Source organism: Conger conger, chromosome 16, assembly GCF_963514075.1.
Source record: "Conger conger chromosome 16, fConCon1.1, whole genome shotgun sequence".
NCBI classification, from domain to species: Eukaryota; Metazoa; Chordata; class Actinopteri; order Anguilliformes; family Congridae; genus Conger; species Conger conger.
The window spans coordinates 14,031,485-14,051,537 of record NC_083775.1 but is presented as its reverse complement, the minus strand read 5'-3'; the positions used below and the strand labels follow the sequence as shown (position 1 = coordinate 14,051,537).

At 41.0% G+C, this 20,053-nt stretch overlaps 1 protein-coding gene across 1 annotated transcript in view; it reads left to right on the top strand.

Annotated features, from left to right (window-relative positions):
- The window catches only part of LOC133114061 (adhesion G protein-coupled receptor E3-like), a 44,901-nt gene that overhangs the window by 7,261 nt on the left and 17,587 nt on the right, over positions 1–20,053 (top strand). The window contains exons 4-11 of the mRNA XM_061223257.1: positions 12,181–12,261; positions 12,381–12,573; positions 13,165–13,325; positions 13,607–13,771; positions 13,857–14,057; positions 15,713–15,948; positions 16,126–16,192; positions 19,301–19,392. Coding sequence (XP_061079241.1) covers positions 12,181–12,261; positions 12,381–12,573; positions 13,165–13,325; positions 13,607–13,771; positions 13,857–14,057; positions 15,713–15,948; positions 16,126–16,192; positions 19,301–19,392 — 1,196 coding nt within the window. The remainder of the gene's footprint in view (positions 1–12,180; positions 12,262–12,380; positions 12,574–13,164; positions 13,326–13,606; positions 13,772–13,856; positions 14,058–15,712; positions 15,949–16,125; positions 16,193–19,300; positions 19,393–20,053) is intronic.

Sequence of the window (20,053 nt, the reverse complement as noted above, 5' to 3'; positions counted from 1 at the left end):
CAATTCCATCTCCCAATCCTCTCCCCCCGCTGACCCTCCTACCTTCCCCAACTCCGTCGCCTCCTTTTCTCCCCTCTCTGACTCCGACACATTGAAACTCCTTCCATCCCACCGCCCGACCACCTGTCCTCTTGACCCCATCCCCTCCCCCCTCCTACAATCTATATCCAATGACATTCTCCCTTTTCTCTCCTCTCTAATCAACACCTCCCTCTCTTCCGGCACCATGCCCTCTTCCCTGAAGAGGGCCAGAGTCACTCCCCTGCTCAAAAAACCTACTCTTGACCACTCTGCCCTGAACAACTACTGGCCTGTCTCTCTTCTTCCCTTTCTCGCTAAAACTCTGGAACGGGCGGTCTGCTCCCAACTGTCCACTTATCTTCTCCAGAACAATCTCCATGACCCCAACCAGTCTGGCTTCAAGAGTGGCCACTCCATTGAGACCGGCCTGCTCGCGGTCACTGAGGCACTCCACTCTGCTAAAGCCAAATCCCTCTGTCCTCATCTTCCTCGACCTGTCGGCCGCCTTCAATACAGTCAACCATGAGATTCTGCTCTCATCGCTGTCTGGGATGGGTGTCACAGGGTCTGCACTCGTTTGGTTTTCCTCCTACCTCTCTGGTCACTCCTACCAGGTGACTTGGAGGGGCTCAGTCTCTGACCCTCACCCCCTACAAACTGGAGTCCCGCAGGGCTCAGTTCTTGGGCCTCTCCTCTTCTCGCTATACACCATGTCTCTTGGTTCTGTTATCTCTTCCCATGGCTTTTCTTATCATTCTTATGCTGATGACACCCAACTCTTTATTTCCTTCCCCCCCGACACCCAAGTCACCACACAGATCTCTGCCTGCTTGGCTGATATCTCTGCGTGGATGACTTCCCACCACCTGAAGCTCAACCTTGCCAAAACTGAGCTTCTCTACATCCCTGCTAAGTCCTCTCCGTCAATCGACCTCTCACTGACTCTGTTGAGGACTTTGTGGTTTCCTCCTCCCATACGGCAAAGAATCTTGGGGTGACTCTTTAACTGCCTCACCCTGGCTCCACAAGTATCCTCCACTGCCAGAACCTGCAGGTTCTTTCTGTGTAATATACGCCGTATCCGTCATCAAGCTCTACCTTAGTCCTCCCTCCTGATTTTCCTCGCCCCCCCTTTCTGATATCCCTATCCTCCTTGTCTAACCCAAAATTTTTTTTTTTTTTAATTGCACTTATGATGACGACTATATGTTTAGAACAGCATTCCATGTGTATTTTCCTAGTTATGGATGTGATGCTTTGACTTGTGGTAGAACCTATGCACTTGTAAGTCGCTTTGGATTAAAAGCGTCTGCCAAATGACAAAAATGTAAAAATGAAAATTTGAAGAAATGGCTGAGAAATTGATCTGAAGCAAAGATTGAAGTGCTGTTCATTGAAGTACAAGCCAAAAAAACATTTTCAGTAGTGAAAGCATAGGAACGTCAGGGCTGGGGATGACTACACAGTAAAAAAAAAAAAAAATCTATTTCAGTTTTTAAAAGTTAGCATCTTGCTGCAGTAGGATTCCAGGTTAAGACAAGTTTAAGAAGACATTATTTACACATTTGTGTAGGCCGAAACATGTCTCTGCACAAGCTTTTCACACCTGATCTGGGTAGTTTATCCCATTTTTGTCCTGGCAGATCCTCTCAAGCTTTCAAAAACCACACCAAGCATTAAGTGTGAACTTAATGTAGTGTACAGGGGTGGCCTGTAGTGTAGTGGTTAAGGGAAATGACTGGGACACGCAAAGTCGGTGGTTCTAATCCCGGTGTAGCCACAATAAGATCCGCACAGCCGAGCAATGCAGGGTTAAGGGCCCTTGAGCAAGGCCCTTAACTCTGCATTGCTCCAGGGGAGGATTGTCTCCTGCTTAGTCTAATCAAATGTACATCGCTCTGGATAAGAGCGTCTGCAATCCTGAATTCCAGGCACTACTTGGAAACAGAGCCAAATTCTTTAGTCAGACGAACTAATATTTCCATGGTGCTAGACCTAGCCACCTTCTGGCTCTGTGGAAATAAATGCTTCACCAGTGTCACTTCAATTAGATCGAAGGACGACCTACAAATGGATCCTCAACGAATTACTGAAGAAGTAGGGCCCTCCTTTGCAGCCTGAATCTTCCTGTGGATGAAAAAGAACAAGGCACCTGAATGGGATGGCATACCTCCTGAGCTTGTAAAAAGTTGATCCCAAAAAGAATATCATGCACATTTGCAAGGAATTTGCCCAACACTGCCTATTGTGAAAACCCAGTCATTAGGTTTTCTCTCCCCCTTCCTTTGCAGAGGAAAATGTGGCCCTCAATAAACCCTCCATTCAGTCATCCACGTACCTTGATTTTGTTGCGTCCAGAGGGAATGACGGGAATCGCGATCCAGACAATACGCATGGCTCCTGCTTCCACACGGAAAAGTCGGAAATGAAGCCCTGGTGGAGGGTAGACCTGTATGCTCCTCACTATATCTCCTCTGTGGCTGTGACCAACAGACAACCACCCTCTTGGGGAAGAATCCATGGTGGGGAGATTCGCATTGGAAACTCCTTAGAAAACCATGGCAACAGTAATCCATTGTAAGGCACTCTCTTGTTCAGCACACACCCACAAATACATACAGTTGTATGAAAAAGTTTGGACACCCCTGATAATTTCCATCATAATGGAAATTCCAAATAATGGAAATAGTCATGGGTGCCCAAACTTTTTCATACGACTGTATACATACATGCAGGCAAGCGCACACACACACACTCAATCGTGTGTGCACAACCACACACACACACGCACACATACACACACACCCACTGGTATGCACGCACTCATGCACATCCACACAAACGCAGGCCACACAAATGTAGTTGTGAGAGAAAATGTAACACTTTCCTGCAATGGATTCCTACATTTAATTGCTCCTACATTATGATCTGATATTCATCCAAGTAACAATAATAGATGAGCACAATCCGATTAAACAATGGACATATTGTGGAAGAGAAGTTGAAATGTTGTTCATTTCCGAATCCAGCCGTTTTAACAACTACACCCTTGTTTAACATTCTGCATTCTGAATACCCAACATAAGTGCCTCAACTGTTAAAACCCCTCAGTAAAGCAACATGTAATCTAATTATTCAACTAAATTATCACCAAAATGTATAGTTAAGTCACAACAAAATATTCTACGACTTTGTCTAAAGACTACCTGAAACAAAGAATGCTACAGACATGGTACAGACATTTTGCTGCCAGTGATCCAGGGGCACTATTTAAGATCAATGGCACAAAGAATTCAACAAAGTACCAGTGGGACAATGACTGCAAACATACAGTTCAAAAAAGATCCATACAGAAATGGTAAAGTGAAAACTATATCCATGTTCTGCAATGGCCATTCCAGTCTTCAGACTTAAATCCCATCTAAAACCTGAGGTCTGAACTGAAGAGTGGGGTCCATAAGGCCAAAACCAAGAATATCAACAATTTTGTTTGGCATAGAGGAATGTTCAAAGATCCCTCCAAATGTGTTCTCTAACTTTATCACAAAACAAGGAAAAGACCGATGGTTGTCATCTTTGCCAGGGTTGTTTGTACCAGGGGTGCCAATAATGTGAAAGGTGAAACCTGTTTGATAGGGAAATAATTTGTAAGACTTTGGTTGATTCCAGTAAATCTATGCTACTGGAAAATAAAACTCATATCAATAACTTTTTTTTTTACAGTACTTTTTGCTCATATTTGAATTTTCAATAATTCTGACTGTAAATATAGGGAAGGGCTCCTCAAACCTATACCTGATTGTCACCTCATTGATTCGAAGATTGATTAGACACCAACTACAGTAGCCACCTTCAAAGAATCCATTATCCAACAGGTTTACATACTTTTTCCAACCTTGCCTGCGATTGTTTTAACCATGTGTTCATGAAAAAAGACATGCAAAAGTAAAATTGTTTGTGTGTTGTTCATCCAATCAGATTGTGTTTATCTATTATTATGATCAGAAGCAATTAATACAGGAATCCAGTACATTCCAAAATGGTTCACAAACGTATCTATGAACCCGCATACGTAAGTACATAATACTGTGCACCAACAAAAACACATGACCATGAAGCACAATCTTCCTCTTGATATATACAATACATCAATACTCATCTATACTCTATATAGTTATTATAATTATTATATCTTTCATTTTCCAGGTGTGCTCAGATTTCCAGCATCCCCGAAGGCAAAACTGTAACCTATCAATGCCATGGGATGGAAGGAAGATATGTGACCATTTCAATGAATAAAACAGAAATGATCAATCTGTGTGAAGTAGAGGTATATGCCCCTGTTCAGGAAGGTACTGACTCCTACAAAAACCCAAAAAGAACAACCAAAAATTGTTGGCTTTATTATAGCTTGGTGTTGGTGGTCTCATAGATTCCATAATTTAGCTATTTTCTGCCAGATTCTTGATTCTTGACTTGGTTAGCAGATTTGAATGGTAACTGTCAACCTCCACATGGCCGACAATGTAATGTGTATATGCCTATGCCTAAGCATTTAATCATACTGCCAAATGCTTGGGGAAACAATGGGTTAGGTTTTGGGTTAGACACTAAATCTTTAGTGGGGAACAAATTGTTTACCATTCGCTTGTGTTTCATGTGTTTCTGTCCTTATATCACTGTCTGGATACAAGTTACAAAATTAACAGGTTGAACAACAAAAAAAGTTTGCCCAGACAGAAATGTCCATGTTTCACTTTCTCCACACACCTTATCGCACTGATGAGCACCTCATAATTAGTCCTCAATTATATAATGGGAATAATTCTGGGTCAGATGGCCGAAGGTTGCTAAATTTGTACTGGCAACAGTGACACCTGGTGGTTAACTGCAGAAATGTAGGTTGGCTGTACAGATGGGCACTTATTACTGTTCTTCTTATTACATTACACTAATGGCATTTGGTAGATGCTCTTATCCAGAGCAACATACAGTTTATTAGACTAAGCAGGAGATAATCCTTGCTCAAGGGCCTTGCTCAAGGGCCCAACGGCTGTGCGGATCTTATTGTGGCTACACCGGGGATGGAACTGCCAACCTTGCAGGTCCCAGTCATGTACCTTAACCACTACGCATTATTATTATAATAATATACATTATTATTTTTATTATCATTATTATTATTATTATTATTATTATTACAGTTATTACGCTTTTATCCAAAGTGACCTCCACTTGCTTGACAATTTTTCCAGGTATACTTGTGTCCTATCATCGGTGTTGGGATGTAGCCGATTTATGTGCAATCTCTATTACACACTACAGAAATTAAGTAACTGTAATCCAGGATACTTTTTCATATATTCTAAATGTGATTAAAGTTACTTTTCTAAGGATTAAATTATTACATATTGGATTACAAGTAATCGGCCCAACACTGACTGTCTTAAACTCAGTGATTTGTTTTTCGCCCCTTTCCTTTGCAGAAGAAAATGTGGCCCTTGGTAAACGCTCCACTCAGTCTTCCACGGACCATGGTGGTGTTTCGTCCAGAGGGAATGACGGGAATCCCGATCCGGTCTATGGGCATGGCTCCTGCTTCCACACAGCGTGGGAAATGAAGCCCTGGTGGAGGGTAGACCTGTATGCTCGTCACAATATCTCCTCTGTGGTTGTGACTAACAGACAAGCTGATTGGCAAAACATCAATGGCGCTGAGATTCGCATTGGAAACTCCTTGGAAGACAGTGGCAACAGTAATCCATTGTGAGGCACTCTCAGCATTGTTTAGCATACACCCAGGCACATGTAGTTGCAGGCAAAAACACATACACTCACAAACCTTGAAACACGCACTGGTACTCATGCACACTCAATCAATCGCACACACACACACACAAGCACACACACGCATGCACGCACGCACGCATGTACACACACAGCTGCACATCAACACATACACAGGCACGTACACCTGCACACAGGTGCTCAAAGGTACACTCACGGCCACACATGTACAAAGCACGATCATTCAGCAGACAGTTATATCTAGAGGGACCTACACACAAATGTAGTTGTGAGAATTTTGTAACACTATGGAATTACAAGAATTCCTGCATTAACCCTTTCCATTTTGCCTTCCCAGAGGGAAATGTCCACCTATTTTGTATTAGTCCTATAAGTGTCAATATCTCAAAAACTTAGAAGTTGGTAGAAGGCTTAAATTTAAGAAGAGGCTTTTACCATTCAGAAATTTGAGATGGAACAAATTTGTCAGAGCATGCGCATACAGCGTTCACAAAAGATACATTAAAATACATTTTAAAAATCTTATGTTTTTATAGTTTAGCACTGAATATCAAAAATTTCTAAGTCAAGGATGAACCCAGAATTCTCTGCAGGCATTCAAATTCCAGAGGAGTTTTCCGTGAATTTCATAACATTTTGAACACACACATACATAAATCCGTAATACTGTGTACAAAAAAAACCCGCATTCACATGAAGCATAATCTTCCTCTTGATAGGTGCAATAAATCAATACTCATCTTATTTCTCTACTCGTAACTATTATATCTTTCATTTTGCAGGTGCACTCAGATTCCCGGTATCCCTGCAGGGAAAACTGAAACCTATCACTGCCACGGGATGGAAGGACGATACGTGACCATTTCAATCAACAAAAATATAAGTATCCATCTGTGTGAAGTAGAGGTCTACGCTCATGAAGGTACTGACTCTTACAAAAACATTTAAATGAGATATTTTCTGCCTCATTATAGCTTGATATAAGTTGCAGGTATCATGGATACCGCCATTTTTTGGAAATTCCTTGACTTTCCTTGTTTTGTTTTTTATTTGCTTGTTCTGTAATTTCCCCCATTCTTTGTGTTTTTTTGTGCGGTTGTTTGGCAGTTTTGAATGGTAACTGTCAACCTAAACATGGGCTACAATGTAATATGTACATGACTAAGCATTAACTGCTGGGTGAAACAATGTATGGGTGCTGTAGTGTGCATGCTGTTTTGCGTTCCTACCAATTACATTAATTTTAGCTTTCTGACAATGGGGTGCCAAATGCAACATAAACAATTTTTTTAGATACGACCAAGCAGCTAGTATAGGCCACTCTTGGTCAGTCGGTCCGATCAAAAAACTTTCAAGCACTGCCTATGTGCCTATAGCCACAATACAAAACCATTCACTGATAACCCTGCTGATTGGCTGAGAGGGCATGCAAACATAAACCTCTTAACATGGATAAAAATATATTGAAAGAGAATAACATGGCAGACATAATCTACCGATACATTGTATAAAACATGTTTCTCTGGAAACATGTTTGCTGGAACTATTTAGGTAGGCAAGTTAGATACCCTGCTGGGATGGGGGAAAAACAAATATTTTTAAAGTATATTATTAGATGGCGGTGGGTAGCACTGCCGCCTCACAGCAAGGAGGACCTTGGTTAGAATCCCCATCGCCCGGGGCCTCTCTGTGTGGAGTTTGCATGTTCTCCCTGTGGCTGCATGGGTTTCCTCCGGGTACTTGTCCGTAGGTATGAGTGTGTGAGTGAATGGTATGTGTGCCCTGCGATGGACTGGCGACCTGTCCAGGGTGTATTCCTGCCTTTCGCCCAATGTATGCTGGGATAGGCTCCAGCCCCCCTGCGACCCTGTTCAGGATAAACGGGTTAGGATAATGAATGAATGAATTATTAGATGGCACCATGCATGACAGTTTTCATCAGATTCCATTTATATTATGCATTCAACCAGCTACCAGCTATTTAATTACTGAACTAGCTTGAGCTGATTTATTTCAGCAGGGTTTACAGTCCTGTGAACTACTAAATATAATGAAATATAAAATGCATTTCAAAAATTGCTGATTAATAAAACATCTCAACTGATTTCATAAAGATTTCTTTCCAGTGTGCTTGAAGTCTGACTGACCAAAGCTGCATTTATCCAATGTTTTGACGTAAAAACTTTTTTTTTCAAGTGCGAGGTTGATGTTGAGTTTGTTGAGCATAAGCTTGGTCCACGTAGGGATTAATGACATAGGTAAGGGCAGGTTTGAGGCTCTGCAGGACAGATTTGTGGAATTAGCAGAAAAGATTAGGAGCAGTGCCTGGTTGCAGAAAACACCTTAAGTGTTTCCCTTAATTCTGACACTTAAGGGTTGATTTCCCCTTACCAAAGGGAATTACGTGAGGGTGTTGCATATACAGTAAACCCTTAGACATTTTTCTTTGGTAAGTGAACCAGTTAAATGCTTTGCTGCAATGATTGATGCTTCACTGTAGCAAAATTCAGCCAAAACCATGGATGTGCAATCTCATCAGTTATGATCATTTACTGTAGGCTATACAATAAGATTAGGTTTTAACCACTAACGTATGGTAGCCTAGTTGTAATTTATTTTGTGAAAACAAAAAAGGAAACCAAATTCGACTGATGAGGGGAGGTGTATACTGTTGGAGGAATACGTTAAAATAATGGCGGTGTATCCCCAAGATAACACTAATTGGATTAGATAGGATACAATTGGCTACCAAATTGGGAGAAAAAGGGAAAAATCTGAAATAAAATATATTTTTTAAAGCGAACACACGACTGTGACAGCGACCAAAAACAGAAGATGTGGGAAGAAATAACAGATTATATTAACGCTACAAAATATAGCTGTGAAGACAATTCAGGAGGTTGTTAAAAAATATGACAATATGCATATCTGCGAAAAAAGAATTGAGCAATTAGCTATAAGAGGGAATCCAGCAAAACCAGTGAGAACTCAAGTAATAGCTAGCTAGTTAGCTAGCCATAGATAACTATAGCAAGCCATATTCGATCAAGTAACGTTAAAATAATTATGTATTCACGTTTGAAGCCCAAATAATCAGCTACAATTCTACGGCGCTGTTGAAGCCGAACTAATGCAAGGTACATTGTTTAATAGGATGTCGACCGCCCCCAGCCAATTTATCAGAGTCCACGAAAATGGTGAAGTACATTCTTGGGAAGGACTCATCGGTTCTGGCTGGTATCCCAGGTAGTTTAGAGAGTGGAGTCGTGGACCACCTGAGCCGATGTAGCAGAGTGGGAGTCATTTAAGAAGTAACTATGAAATATGAAATAAATTAGTATGCCTAGTGGCTTACACAGGTTGTTTGCGATCTCATAAATAGATTTACGTGCAAATCTATATTCAAGAATGAACTTTTTGTCTGTCATGTAGTCTAGAGCAATTAGTGGAGGGACATTTTCTTCCTCCAATGGCTAAAAAAACTCAGCTATTCCTTCATTTACCGAGACTTAAGTTAATCTGTAGCGAACCTTAAATTTTACTGAGGGAAAATTGTCCTGTCCCACGTGCAAGCAGAGGGAAGCAGAACTTTATCTGGAGGTTTAACAGTTACCTGTTGTGTTGAGGTTTATGGGAGCTGAAGGACAGTCTGTCACACATTCACCTGCACCTTTTATTTTGTACTCAAGTGTTAGACACCACATCTGGGGTGGGCAATGGACCAGTTATAGACCACAGCAGCCCGGTGGAAACTAACGTTGTCCCAGATGATAACATTCATGGGCTGCTCTGGCCCATCCATCTGTGCAGGTGGAATCATGATGTTGTGGAGGGTGTCCAAAAGGTGATCTGATGGGCATAATTGTAGGGTCCAAGGTGGGCATGGTGTTTCTACTACTTCTCATCCTCCTCCTCCACCTCTTATTCTTACTCTTACTCTACCTCTTCCTCTCATCATTCCTCTCACTGACATCTATATTTCACCAATACAGGAGAGCAAATCTGTGGCCCTTTTATTCATGTGTAAGTTGTGATTGCTAATTGAAATGGTTTGTAACTAGTACTTAAAATAGTGAGTGAAGTAATGTGGCCAATTGGTAATTTGTGTGTTCGAATAATAGTGCTTTCCATGTGAATGCAAGAAATTTCATTTCTGAGAATTGTGCCAAAAGCAGAGAATTGTGTGTAAAAACTGTGATTTAGCATTGTAATCTGTGAAATGGTATAGGGGTTTGATACATGAGTGCAAGGTTTTGGTTATTGTGTTTCAAGTCACGTTGTGAGTGTGTAAACATTTTAAAAAATGTACTTTATGTGTAAGTGAGGAAAATATGCCGATACGATGAATCTATAAAATAATTTTTGGAGGTTGAAAAAAAAAAAAAAAAAATATATATATATATATATATATATATATATATATCAATATCAATTCTTCCCAATTCTTTCCTCAACAATTAACACTGTACTGTTTACTTGGTTTTGGGTATCCATGGCTACAGGTGCACAAATTTCATATTACATTACATTACAAGGCATTTAGCAGACGCTCTTATCCAGAGCGACATACAACGAAGTGCAGATCAAACACAAGTACAAGTGCGAAGAGGACCTGAGAGGACAGTACAGTTCCGAGTCCTAGTGTAACCATACAGATACAATCGGAACCCTTGAAGAATACATCAACTTACAAACTAGCATACCACAGTTGGCAGCTAGAATACCCCGAGTACAATAATACAAGAGCTAATACAAAAAACAACAATATCTATACAACTATATCAGTGGAATTACAGTCTATGGCATATATAAGGCAAATAATGGTGTTGGGTTAGGGAGGGAAAGGTGTAGCCTGAAGAGATGAGTCTTCAGTCTGTGTTTGAAAGAGGTCAGAGACTCTGCCGTTCTGACATCCACCGGGAGGTCATTCCACCACTGTGGGACCAGGACAGACAGCAGTCGTGAGCGAGAAGTGCAGGTGTGGCGAGGGGGAGGAGCCAGACGGCACGAAGTGGCAGAACGGAGGGGTCTTGCTGATGTATAGGTCTTGATAAGTGATTGAATATATACAGGAGCTGATCCCTTAACTGCCTGGTACGCAAGCACCAAAGTGGAGCCAGTGGAGGTTGCTGAGCAGGGGCGTGACCTGAATGTCTGGGAACATTGAGTACCAGACAGTCTGCAGCATTCTGGATCAGTTGTAGGGGTCTGATGGTAGATGCTGGAAGGCCAGCCAGCAGAGAATTGCAATATTCCAGGTGGGACAGGACCATTGCTTGGACAAGAGTGGGTCATATATACTTTATTTATTTAATTAATATTTAAGCCCATTTGCATGTACAGAATATCACAATGATGCATGCGACCATGACAGTTTTTGGAAATAATAATCAAAACATTTTACATTTTTTACAATACAATTTATTTCTGTGCATATCCTTAATTTAAATATGTAAACCAAAAATAATTTATTTTTGAACATAATTATTTTCATATTTATGTGTCTGTACATTGTAGTAGGGCAATGGGTATTGGTGAGTCAAGATGGACCTGGCAAATGGGACCTTAAATTACTGTACCAATGTAATTTTTATTCCTACAAAATGCCCCCTTCCTATGTAACAAAATACGTTGTAATAAAAACCTTGGAAAAACAGAGTTTAACAAAACGCCTCATCTAATGAAGCTACAATGACAAAGAATACAGCTGGCATGACACCTGGATGTTAAAAAACAACACCTGTCACCCATCTTTCACTTCAATTAATGAGTGTACAGATGACCCCAACCTCTGTGGTCCCAACACTGTTTGTACCAATACTCCTGGGAGTCACACCTGTACCTGTCACCATGGGTATTGTGTAACCATCTCAGGCTCCGTGCCCAGCACCTGAAACCCCTGTGAAGGTCAGAACATCGCAAACACAATCAGGATTGATAACAGAAGTGTGTTAGCTGACAGTGTGTGATATTGAGAAGATGTGCTGTGTCTTTCAGATGTGGATGATTGTGCCGGAAATGCATGTGGTGCCAACTCTGAGTGCTACAACACTCCAGGAAGTTATTACTGTATCTGCCTGGATGGGTACATCGCCTCTTCAGGACTTACTTGGGAGAATGGAGTTACTGTGTGCACGAGTAAGTGGTGGATGGAATGATTTTTGAACTGAGTTCATAAGCCTTCTGTGGTGGCAAGAATCAATGATCTCTCTCTTCAGGTTCCGAGGAATTTCTTGCCTCTCTAAACCCTCCAGAGGTAAGTTGATAACTGAAGAAAACCTGACTGTGGGAAGGACAGCAAAGGATAGTGCCAGATACAGAATGCCACTATTTTGCCTTTTTTCTTCACAGGGCCAGTCACGTGAAATGTTCTTCCTCCGTGAACTCAACAAGGATTTGGTGAACAACCCCGATATTGTACTGCCTGAGAAGGTTTGTACATGGGCTGCTTGAGCAAGATATTTACAGTGAATGTCCATCTGTATAAGTGCCAAAGTGTGCTGGGAGTAGACTGCAGGTGATGATTTCCATACTACTGCTCACCCCCTTAGGCGGTGACTAATGCCCTGAGCATGATCATGCCCATCACAGAAAACATATCTCCTGACAAGGCAAAGGAAGACCAAGTCAAGACTGCCAACATGGTCCTGAGAATCTCAGAAGGGCTGGTGTCTGCCCTGGTTGAGCCCAAGTCTCAGGAAAATAATACAGAGTCTCGGAAAACTGTGAAGACACCAACCATGGGTAGGATACAGTGGGTGGCTACATTGCATGTTTAGTCATCTAATTCCTGGTTTGGTGAGCTCCTTGGTCATTGTGTTGAAGAAGCTTTACTTGCAGACATACCACCGGTGTCCATTTCATGAGACAGACATTCTTACCACCAGAAATTGTCTTTCATGAGCAATGCTATGGCCCACTGCTTTCTGCCAACAACAGTTAACACTGCACGGCAGGAGGAATCACTCAGTAAAGTACAGAGCCAGATGCCCAACCAGTGGCACAGCACAAAATTGGTTAAAGTTTAAAAATGTAATTTCTCTTGTGCTTCATGATGATATTTTTATTGTCCTCTCATAGAAATTAATGTAGTGAGCCTTAAAGGGAATATGACTGGGCTGCCTGTACTAGATGCCAAGGGAAACATGATGGAAATCAATCTTGCAGCTGTTGCTAAAAACAACAATGGTAAGAGCTGAAGGCCAGTAAGGATGATGTAAAGTGCTGATGATGTCAAATTTATTTTTCTGGTGATACTGATGATGATTAAATTACCTGTGATGATGATGATGGAGCATAACCAGTGTCTCTCTGGCCCAGGATCTGCTTTTGCAGCTCTGATGTCAGTCAATGGGATGGAGAAGCTCCTGAGTCCCAGTTTCTTTGAGAGTGAAAATGTCACAGAGATATATTCTGACATCATCACTGCCACACTGCCTAAGACGAAACACAGGGAGCTCCCTGAGCCTGTTAACTTCACTGTGTTCCACAAGAAGGTACGGAACTGGGCAGTTCACAGTGGGAGAGAACTAACCTCAAGCCTTTCATGGTATTATGATCAGTAGCGTCCAAGCCACCTTTGAGAAAATGAGAAATATCCTTGTGTTCCTTTCGTGAATCACTAAAGTACAAATGCAAATCAACTCTGCAAAGCAAGAACCACAATACCCCTGAATATGTGTATGTGTTACATTACGAAAACACTAATGCTAATTAGCTACACATATATATATATATATATAGTTGTGCTCTGTCGCTCTCTTGTACTGGTCAGTAGAAGTTCCAGGCTGGCCTGGTTACCTGTGTGTACTGGAAGGAACAGGGGGAGGAGACTCACTGGTCAGTGAATGGGTGCACAGCCTCCTTCTCCAATGAGAGCCTGACAGTATGCAGCTGTACTCACCTCTCCACCTTCGCCCTCCTCCTGCAGACGGAGGAACAGGTAGGGTGTCCCTCAGTGCTGCTGAGAAGGATATGAGGACAGGACTAGATACTTGGACAGAGATGAGCTCTGTGTATCTCTACAGGAAGAGGACAGTTCTCTGCTGGAGGTGGTGAACCTGTTCTGTATGAGTGTGGGTCTGGCCTTCCTCGCCCTTGCCATCCTCACATTCCTGCTGTGCACATGGAACCCTAAAATCAACAACACCGCCCGCCTCCACCTCAGTATCTGCCTCTTCTTGGGTCACCTGCTCTTCCTTGTGGGCGTGTCTCGCACTGAGAATGCGGTAAGGGTCTAATGTTTTTTACCTCAACTTTTTTAAAAATAATATCTGCTCACAAATATTCGGATTCTGAAGCAAGGGCGGAGCTAGCCCTTCATACATTTGGGTATGAGGCAGGATGAGTGCCCCCTTCCGCTAAGGTTATTCCTCCACAGTGATGTGAAAGATTGGTATCAAATTATAGGAAAGGATAATTGGTTGCAGTTATTGCTGCTAAACGTGGTGGAACCTTTTCATTTGGGTGTTTGATAACTTTTTTCATTATGTAAATAAAATAATCAATTGTCTAAAGATTTCAAACCATTTAGTGTGACAAATATGGAGGAAATGAGGAAGTGGGGCAAATATATTGGCACTGTATGTGTCCATATATTATATTACATATAACCACGATTTCAGAGCAGTTTTCCCAACACTGGACATAGTGTAGGGACCTACTGATGTATGTTAAAGGTACAATAGGTAATTTTGGACTCCTAACGGTCAAGCGAGGAATTACATTACATTAATGGCATTTGGCATACGCTCTTATCCAGAGTGACGTACAACAAAGTGCATATCCATAACCAAGGAATTGCAACAACATACAACCTCAAACCACAACACTGCTTATGCTTCCCACAGTATATAAATTTAACGCATAATGGAAATCATTATTATACAGTTCAGTGTTCTCGTGCACTGTTTTGGAAAGCTGACAGTGACAAACGCAACAGAGCCTGCTGTCATTTTGTAGCATTCTAGTAAAAAACTGTTCGCCGAGCAGGTGACTTTGAGATCTTGACTTTGGTGTGCACTATTTCTAGTTTTCACTTTAGCTAACCAACTATATTGTGAGCAAGCAAGTTATTTGGCTGCTTAACTAGCTGGCTATACTAAGATATGATAGTCTACCACAAACGATGCAACTGCAACTTATAGTTTGAGAGAAATAAAGGTATACGGATGATTGAACACGTAAAGAGATCAAAGGAACGTGAAGCTGCCCAAATTGCACTCCAGACAAGCGATCACTGAAACTCTGTATACTATTGCTTATCTTGTTAGAAAACATTTCCAGTTTGCTATAACAAGCAAATTAGCGATTACGTGTTAGCTTACCAAATTCACAAATATCCACCTGAAGCACAACGCTTGTGCAATCGCGACTGTGTTCGTATTGCCTGTATTATATGGTAAATGGATATTGGTCAATTTCTCAAGCTAACTATAGCTAATTTGCTTGTTGCTGCCGATAACAAATTGGTATTGTTTTATAACTAGATATGTAGTCTTCGCTTGGATAGTAAGCAATAGTTCAGAGTTTCAATGATTTCTTGTCTGGAGTGCAATTTGGGCAGCGAGATGAACAATCAGAATAAGCCCCCAGAATGCCACTGGCTGTGGCAGTTGGAACCATTTTTCAACCAATGAGCTAATTTAATTGCTGTACAGCTGTACAATGTTTTGATGCATTTGACAGCCCTACATATGTACACTTTCACACCTGAATTTAAGGACTATAAACACAGGCAGAGGGTGAGTCAACATGTCAGTGAGCCTATTGCAATGATAGGAAGGGATTTACAATAGTCTTGTAACAATGTTTTAACACAAAAATCTCACCTATTGTACCTCTTAACATATGACATCTGATTAGTCTCCTCTGGCTCCCCCAGGTGGCGTGTGCAGTCATTGCAGGCATGCTGCACTTCCTCTTCCTGTCCAGCTTTGTGTGGATGCTGCTGGAGACTCTGCAGCTCTTCATGCTGGTCAGGAGCCTGTCCAAAGTGCAGGTAATCCAGAAGGAGGGGCTGAGGGCACTGTACCTCCTGCTGGTTGGCTACGGAGCTCCCCTGGTGGTGGTGGGAGTGTCTGCAGCGGTGTATTCAGACGGCTATGGCAGCAAAGGCGCGTGAGTTTTTATTTTCTGATTGTGCAGAAAAACAACTTTTGGTCCAGGTCCTTTTTTTGTGAAGAGCATATCTAGTGGCTTATGCAAGTGATACCTGCAAATTGGCTTTAGAGCTATCCATGGGAAATGTTGTGGGGAAACTGTCAGCAGGATCTGTATTTTGTCCTTTGCTTCCAGTTGCTGGTTACAAAATGAAAAAAACTTCAGTTGGAGTTTTATTGGTCCAGTGGCTGCTATTCTCGCCGTAAGTTCTTAATGTGCTAGGTGTACTCTTCAATACTTACTATATTCACATTTTATTATCTTACAGTATTTAATTTAGACTGGCAATGCACAAAAAATACTGAGAAAAAGAGATGCTCCGATACCATTTTTTCCTTTCCGATACCAATTCCGATACTTGAACTTGCGTACCAGCGATACCGAGTACCGATCCGATGCCTGTGCGTTAAAAAATAAAAAAATCACACTTTTCAAACTTTATTTTGGGCCATCTTAATAGATAAATTCCAGCATTGTAAGTCAGATAATAGCCTAATTGCCAAATTAAAGACTTACATTTATGTTGAATTGTGCAGTGTAACCTCACTTGATTGGCATTGGCTACTATAGCATTCAATTCCCTGTGGTATTTCCATTCTTGGAAATGGCCGCAGATTGCTTGGTAGTAGGCAACTACTGTAGCTTCTCGATTGCTAGTTCAGAATGGAAGGGTATTACTTGCGTGCAGCATTTGTCAAATTATCTATTGCTTTGTTTATTTTCATGTAGATACAGCCTAGTGGAAAGCTGCGTTCAGTTTGCCAGTAGTTTGAATTTGTGTCAACAAATAAACAGGGATCTACTGTGAACCTTAAGAAACAACACGTTACAATAAACCATAAGTCAACAGCTACATAAATTCTTTGATAACGATAATACTGTAGCATTCAATTCCCTGTGGTGCATTTTAAACCCCCTGAATTGGCCAGATTGCTTGCAAGAACTATTGTAGCTTGTCGATTGTTTAGGATGTAAACCGCAATAATACACATGGTGGTGGATGCGCACTTATTTTAAACTGAGCTTACCATTTCAGCTTCAGAAAAAAATATTATAGGTTAGCAATTTTTTGTAAACGTTCACGACTCAGTTTCCCTTTGCCTTGGTGAACTCGTCATGCTATTTCACCTGATGCGCCTTCAAATGCTTTATAAGATTGCTGGTGTTGAAATTGCCAATACTGTGCCACCTCAAAACTAGTCTTATATACTGTGCACATCACCATTTTACTGGTGGGATTTTCCAGTGTAAATTAATGCCAACTTGCTGAAATTTTGCTGGCTCTGACAAACATTACTATCTCCGCTCCGCACGTGCTGTTGTTTGCCTGAGTAGCGTAAATGAGCTATCATCACATGATACATTAGGTGGTATCGGATTGATGCATAGACACGTGTACTCGCCGATCCCCAATCCACCATTTTGGGCTGCATCGGAGCCATTTCCGATACTGGTATTGGTAGCGGAATAACTCTATTGAAAAAATAGACAATAAAATTATTGAGAAACTCAAAAATGTCATTACGTGAAAGATACTGAACTTTATTAATGTTTAAAACCAAGCAAAATCAAACATTAATTTAATAAAGAATTGATTTCACCAAAATTAAGGATATTGGCACCCCTGATTTAGTACTTGGTGCATCCACTGATGGCAAGGATAACAGCATGGAGTCTTTTCATGCTTGACAAGGTTACGACACGCATTTCCAGAGATTTTGGACCATTCCTCTTTGCCGATCCTTGCATCATCCTTCACATTCCTTGCACTTATCAACTCCCCTCTTCAGTTCAGCTCAGGTCCAGCGCTTGATATTGCCAAGGCAGAAAACAGAAATGGTTCTGTGACAACACAACCTGTGTGGATTTTGAGGTATGATTTTGGGTCATTGTCTCGCTGGAAAGTCCACATACAGCCAAGTCTCAGCCTTCTGGGAGAGGTAAGCAGATTTGCCTGATCTTTGGTGGAATCCATTGTAACATTGATCTTAACCATTGTCCCTTGATCTCTGGCATTAAAACAGCCTCAAAACATCACTGAACCACCACCATATTTCACTGCAGGTATGAGCCATGTCTCATTTTACGCATCTCTGTTTCTACACCAAACATACCGATGCTGTATCAGCCCAAAATGTTCATTTTTGTCACATCTGACCACTATTCCTTTATTCGATGATACTTTAAATGACTAAATGAGACCACATAAGACCCAAATGTAAACTTTTGATCTGGTAATTTTTGTGCATTGCCAGTTGGGGGTCCCAATAATTTTGGAGCCTACTCCACATACCAGTGCAGGCAAATGGACAGTGACAATATTAGATTGCAAATATTGCTTCATTGGCTAGCTACAGTGCTGTGAAAGTATTTGCCCCTTCCTGGTTTCCTTTATTAATGCTTATTTGTTGCACTGAATGGTTTCAGACCTTTTGATAAAATGTATTATTAGACAGCGGTAACCTGAGTAAACACAATTCTTTGTCAAATTATTATTTTCGTCTGAAACTTAAAAACTGATTTCACCACCTTTAGCAACAAACACTTCCGATTTCATATCAGCCTTTCACATCACTGTTGAGGAGTTTTAACCCACTCTTCTGATTTTCAATTCATGGTTCCTTCAATAATGGAAATTGTCCAGATACCAAGGCAGCAAAGCATCCCCCCACCATCACACTACCCCCACCATGTTTGAATTATGGTATGATGTGAAATGCTATACATATATTTCCAGACTGATATATTTAAAAAACTTTTGATCATGTGAATATGTCTGAATGAAAGTAAAGTGAGCTAATTCCTCCACAATTGCATTTATTTCTGCTAAAGGTGATGCAACCAGCTGTTAAGATTAATGGGGCAATGACTTTTTGACAGAGGCGATATGGGTGTTTGATTACTTTTTTCATTAAATAAATTACTCATTTAAAAATGTGTTTTTTGTTTAAACAGGTTCCCCTTGTCTGACATGACATTTTGTATAATAATTTTAAAACCATTCAGGTTGTAAAAAAAATTTTAGGCCGCAAATTAGTTCCATGTTGAAGCCAAGCTCACCAAATACAACAAACACTAGTGCCTCATAAACACAGGTTCAACCTGACAAGCCTGGAAATTAATCATGAGGTATATGTGTCCCAGCAGCATGAAAATTGACTGAATGCTTTACTTTAGATCAATAAATTGTTCTTTTACATAGGACTTTTACCTGACATTTAATTGTAAAAACAAAAATCTAATTATACTGTTGATTGAGGAGCCACTGTCTGGAGATTTTATTTACATTTCTTGTGTGTAATTGAACCAGCTCAACTTGGTCTCGTTTTGTGTGGTCATCTGGAGCCTGCTGCCTACTCTAGCCAACATGAAGAGTGACATTTCCCAGTCAAGAGACACCAGGTGGGTGTGTACCTGCCTCGGCATGAGTGAACCTTCATGCTAGTGTAGGTTTTTGTACAAATGTAAGTTATGAGTTTCTGGTTGATTCGTGTTTGGGTTTTGTTTCAGGCAGATATATACTTAGCTTCTGAATATGTGACTCAACACAGAAACGGATGTATCATTGCGCAGTTCTCAACTTTAAAGAATGCTGAAAAAACTCACTTTCTTTTTGGTCATAAATGAGATAAGCATATAATCTTGAAATACTTGTCTGTCATTCAGCTATAAATCCATTATGCGTCACAATGTGGAAATATGAAAAAGATTTATGAATTTAAAGTCTTGTCGAGTTCAGTCACTGTTCCTGTCGGTCAAACAGCCTTAGTCTCTGCAAATTAATGCAAATTGTCACATTCAGTTTCCCCAGTGCTTGTGTTCTCTGTTTTCCTGTCGTGTCTTTCTTGCCATATGTTCCAGGTCGCTTTCCGTAGTATGTTAATTCATTCATTCCTTTCACTCGCGTCTCATTACCTGTTTTCCTGCACTCACACCTGTTCGTAAATTGTAATGTGTGTATACAATTCATGTCAGTGATTTCCTGCCTGTGTGCTTCGTGCCCTGATCCGTTTCTTGCACCCTGACTATCTTTTGGATTACCCTTATTTGTTACCGGACGCTG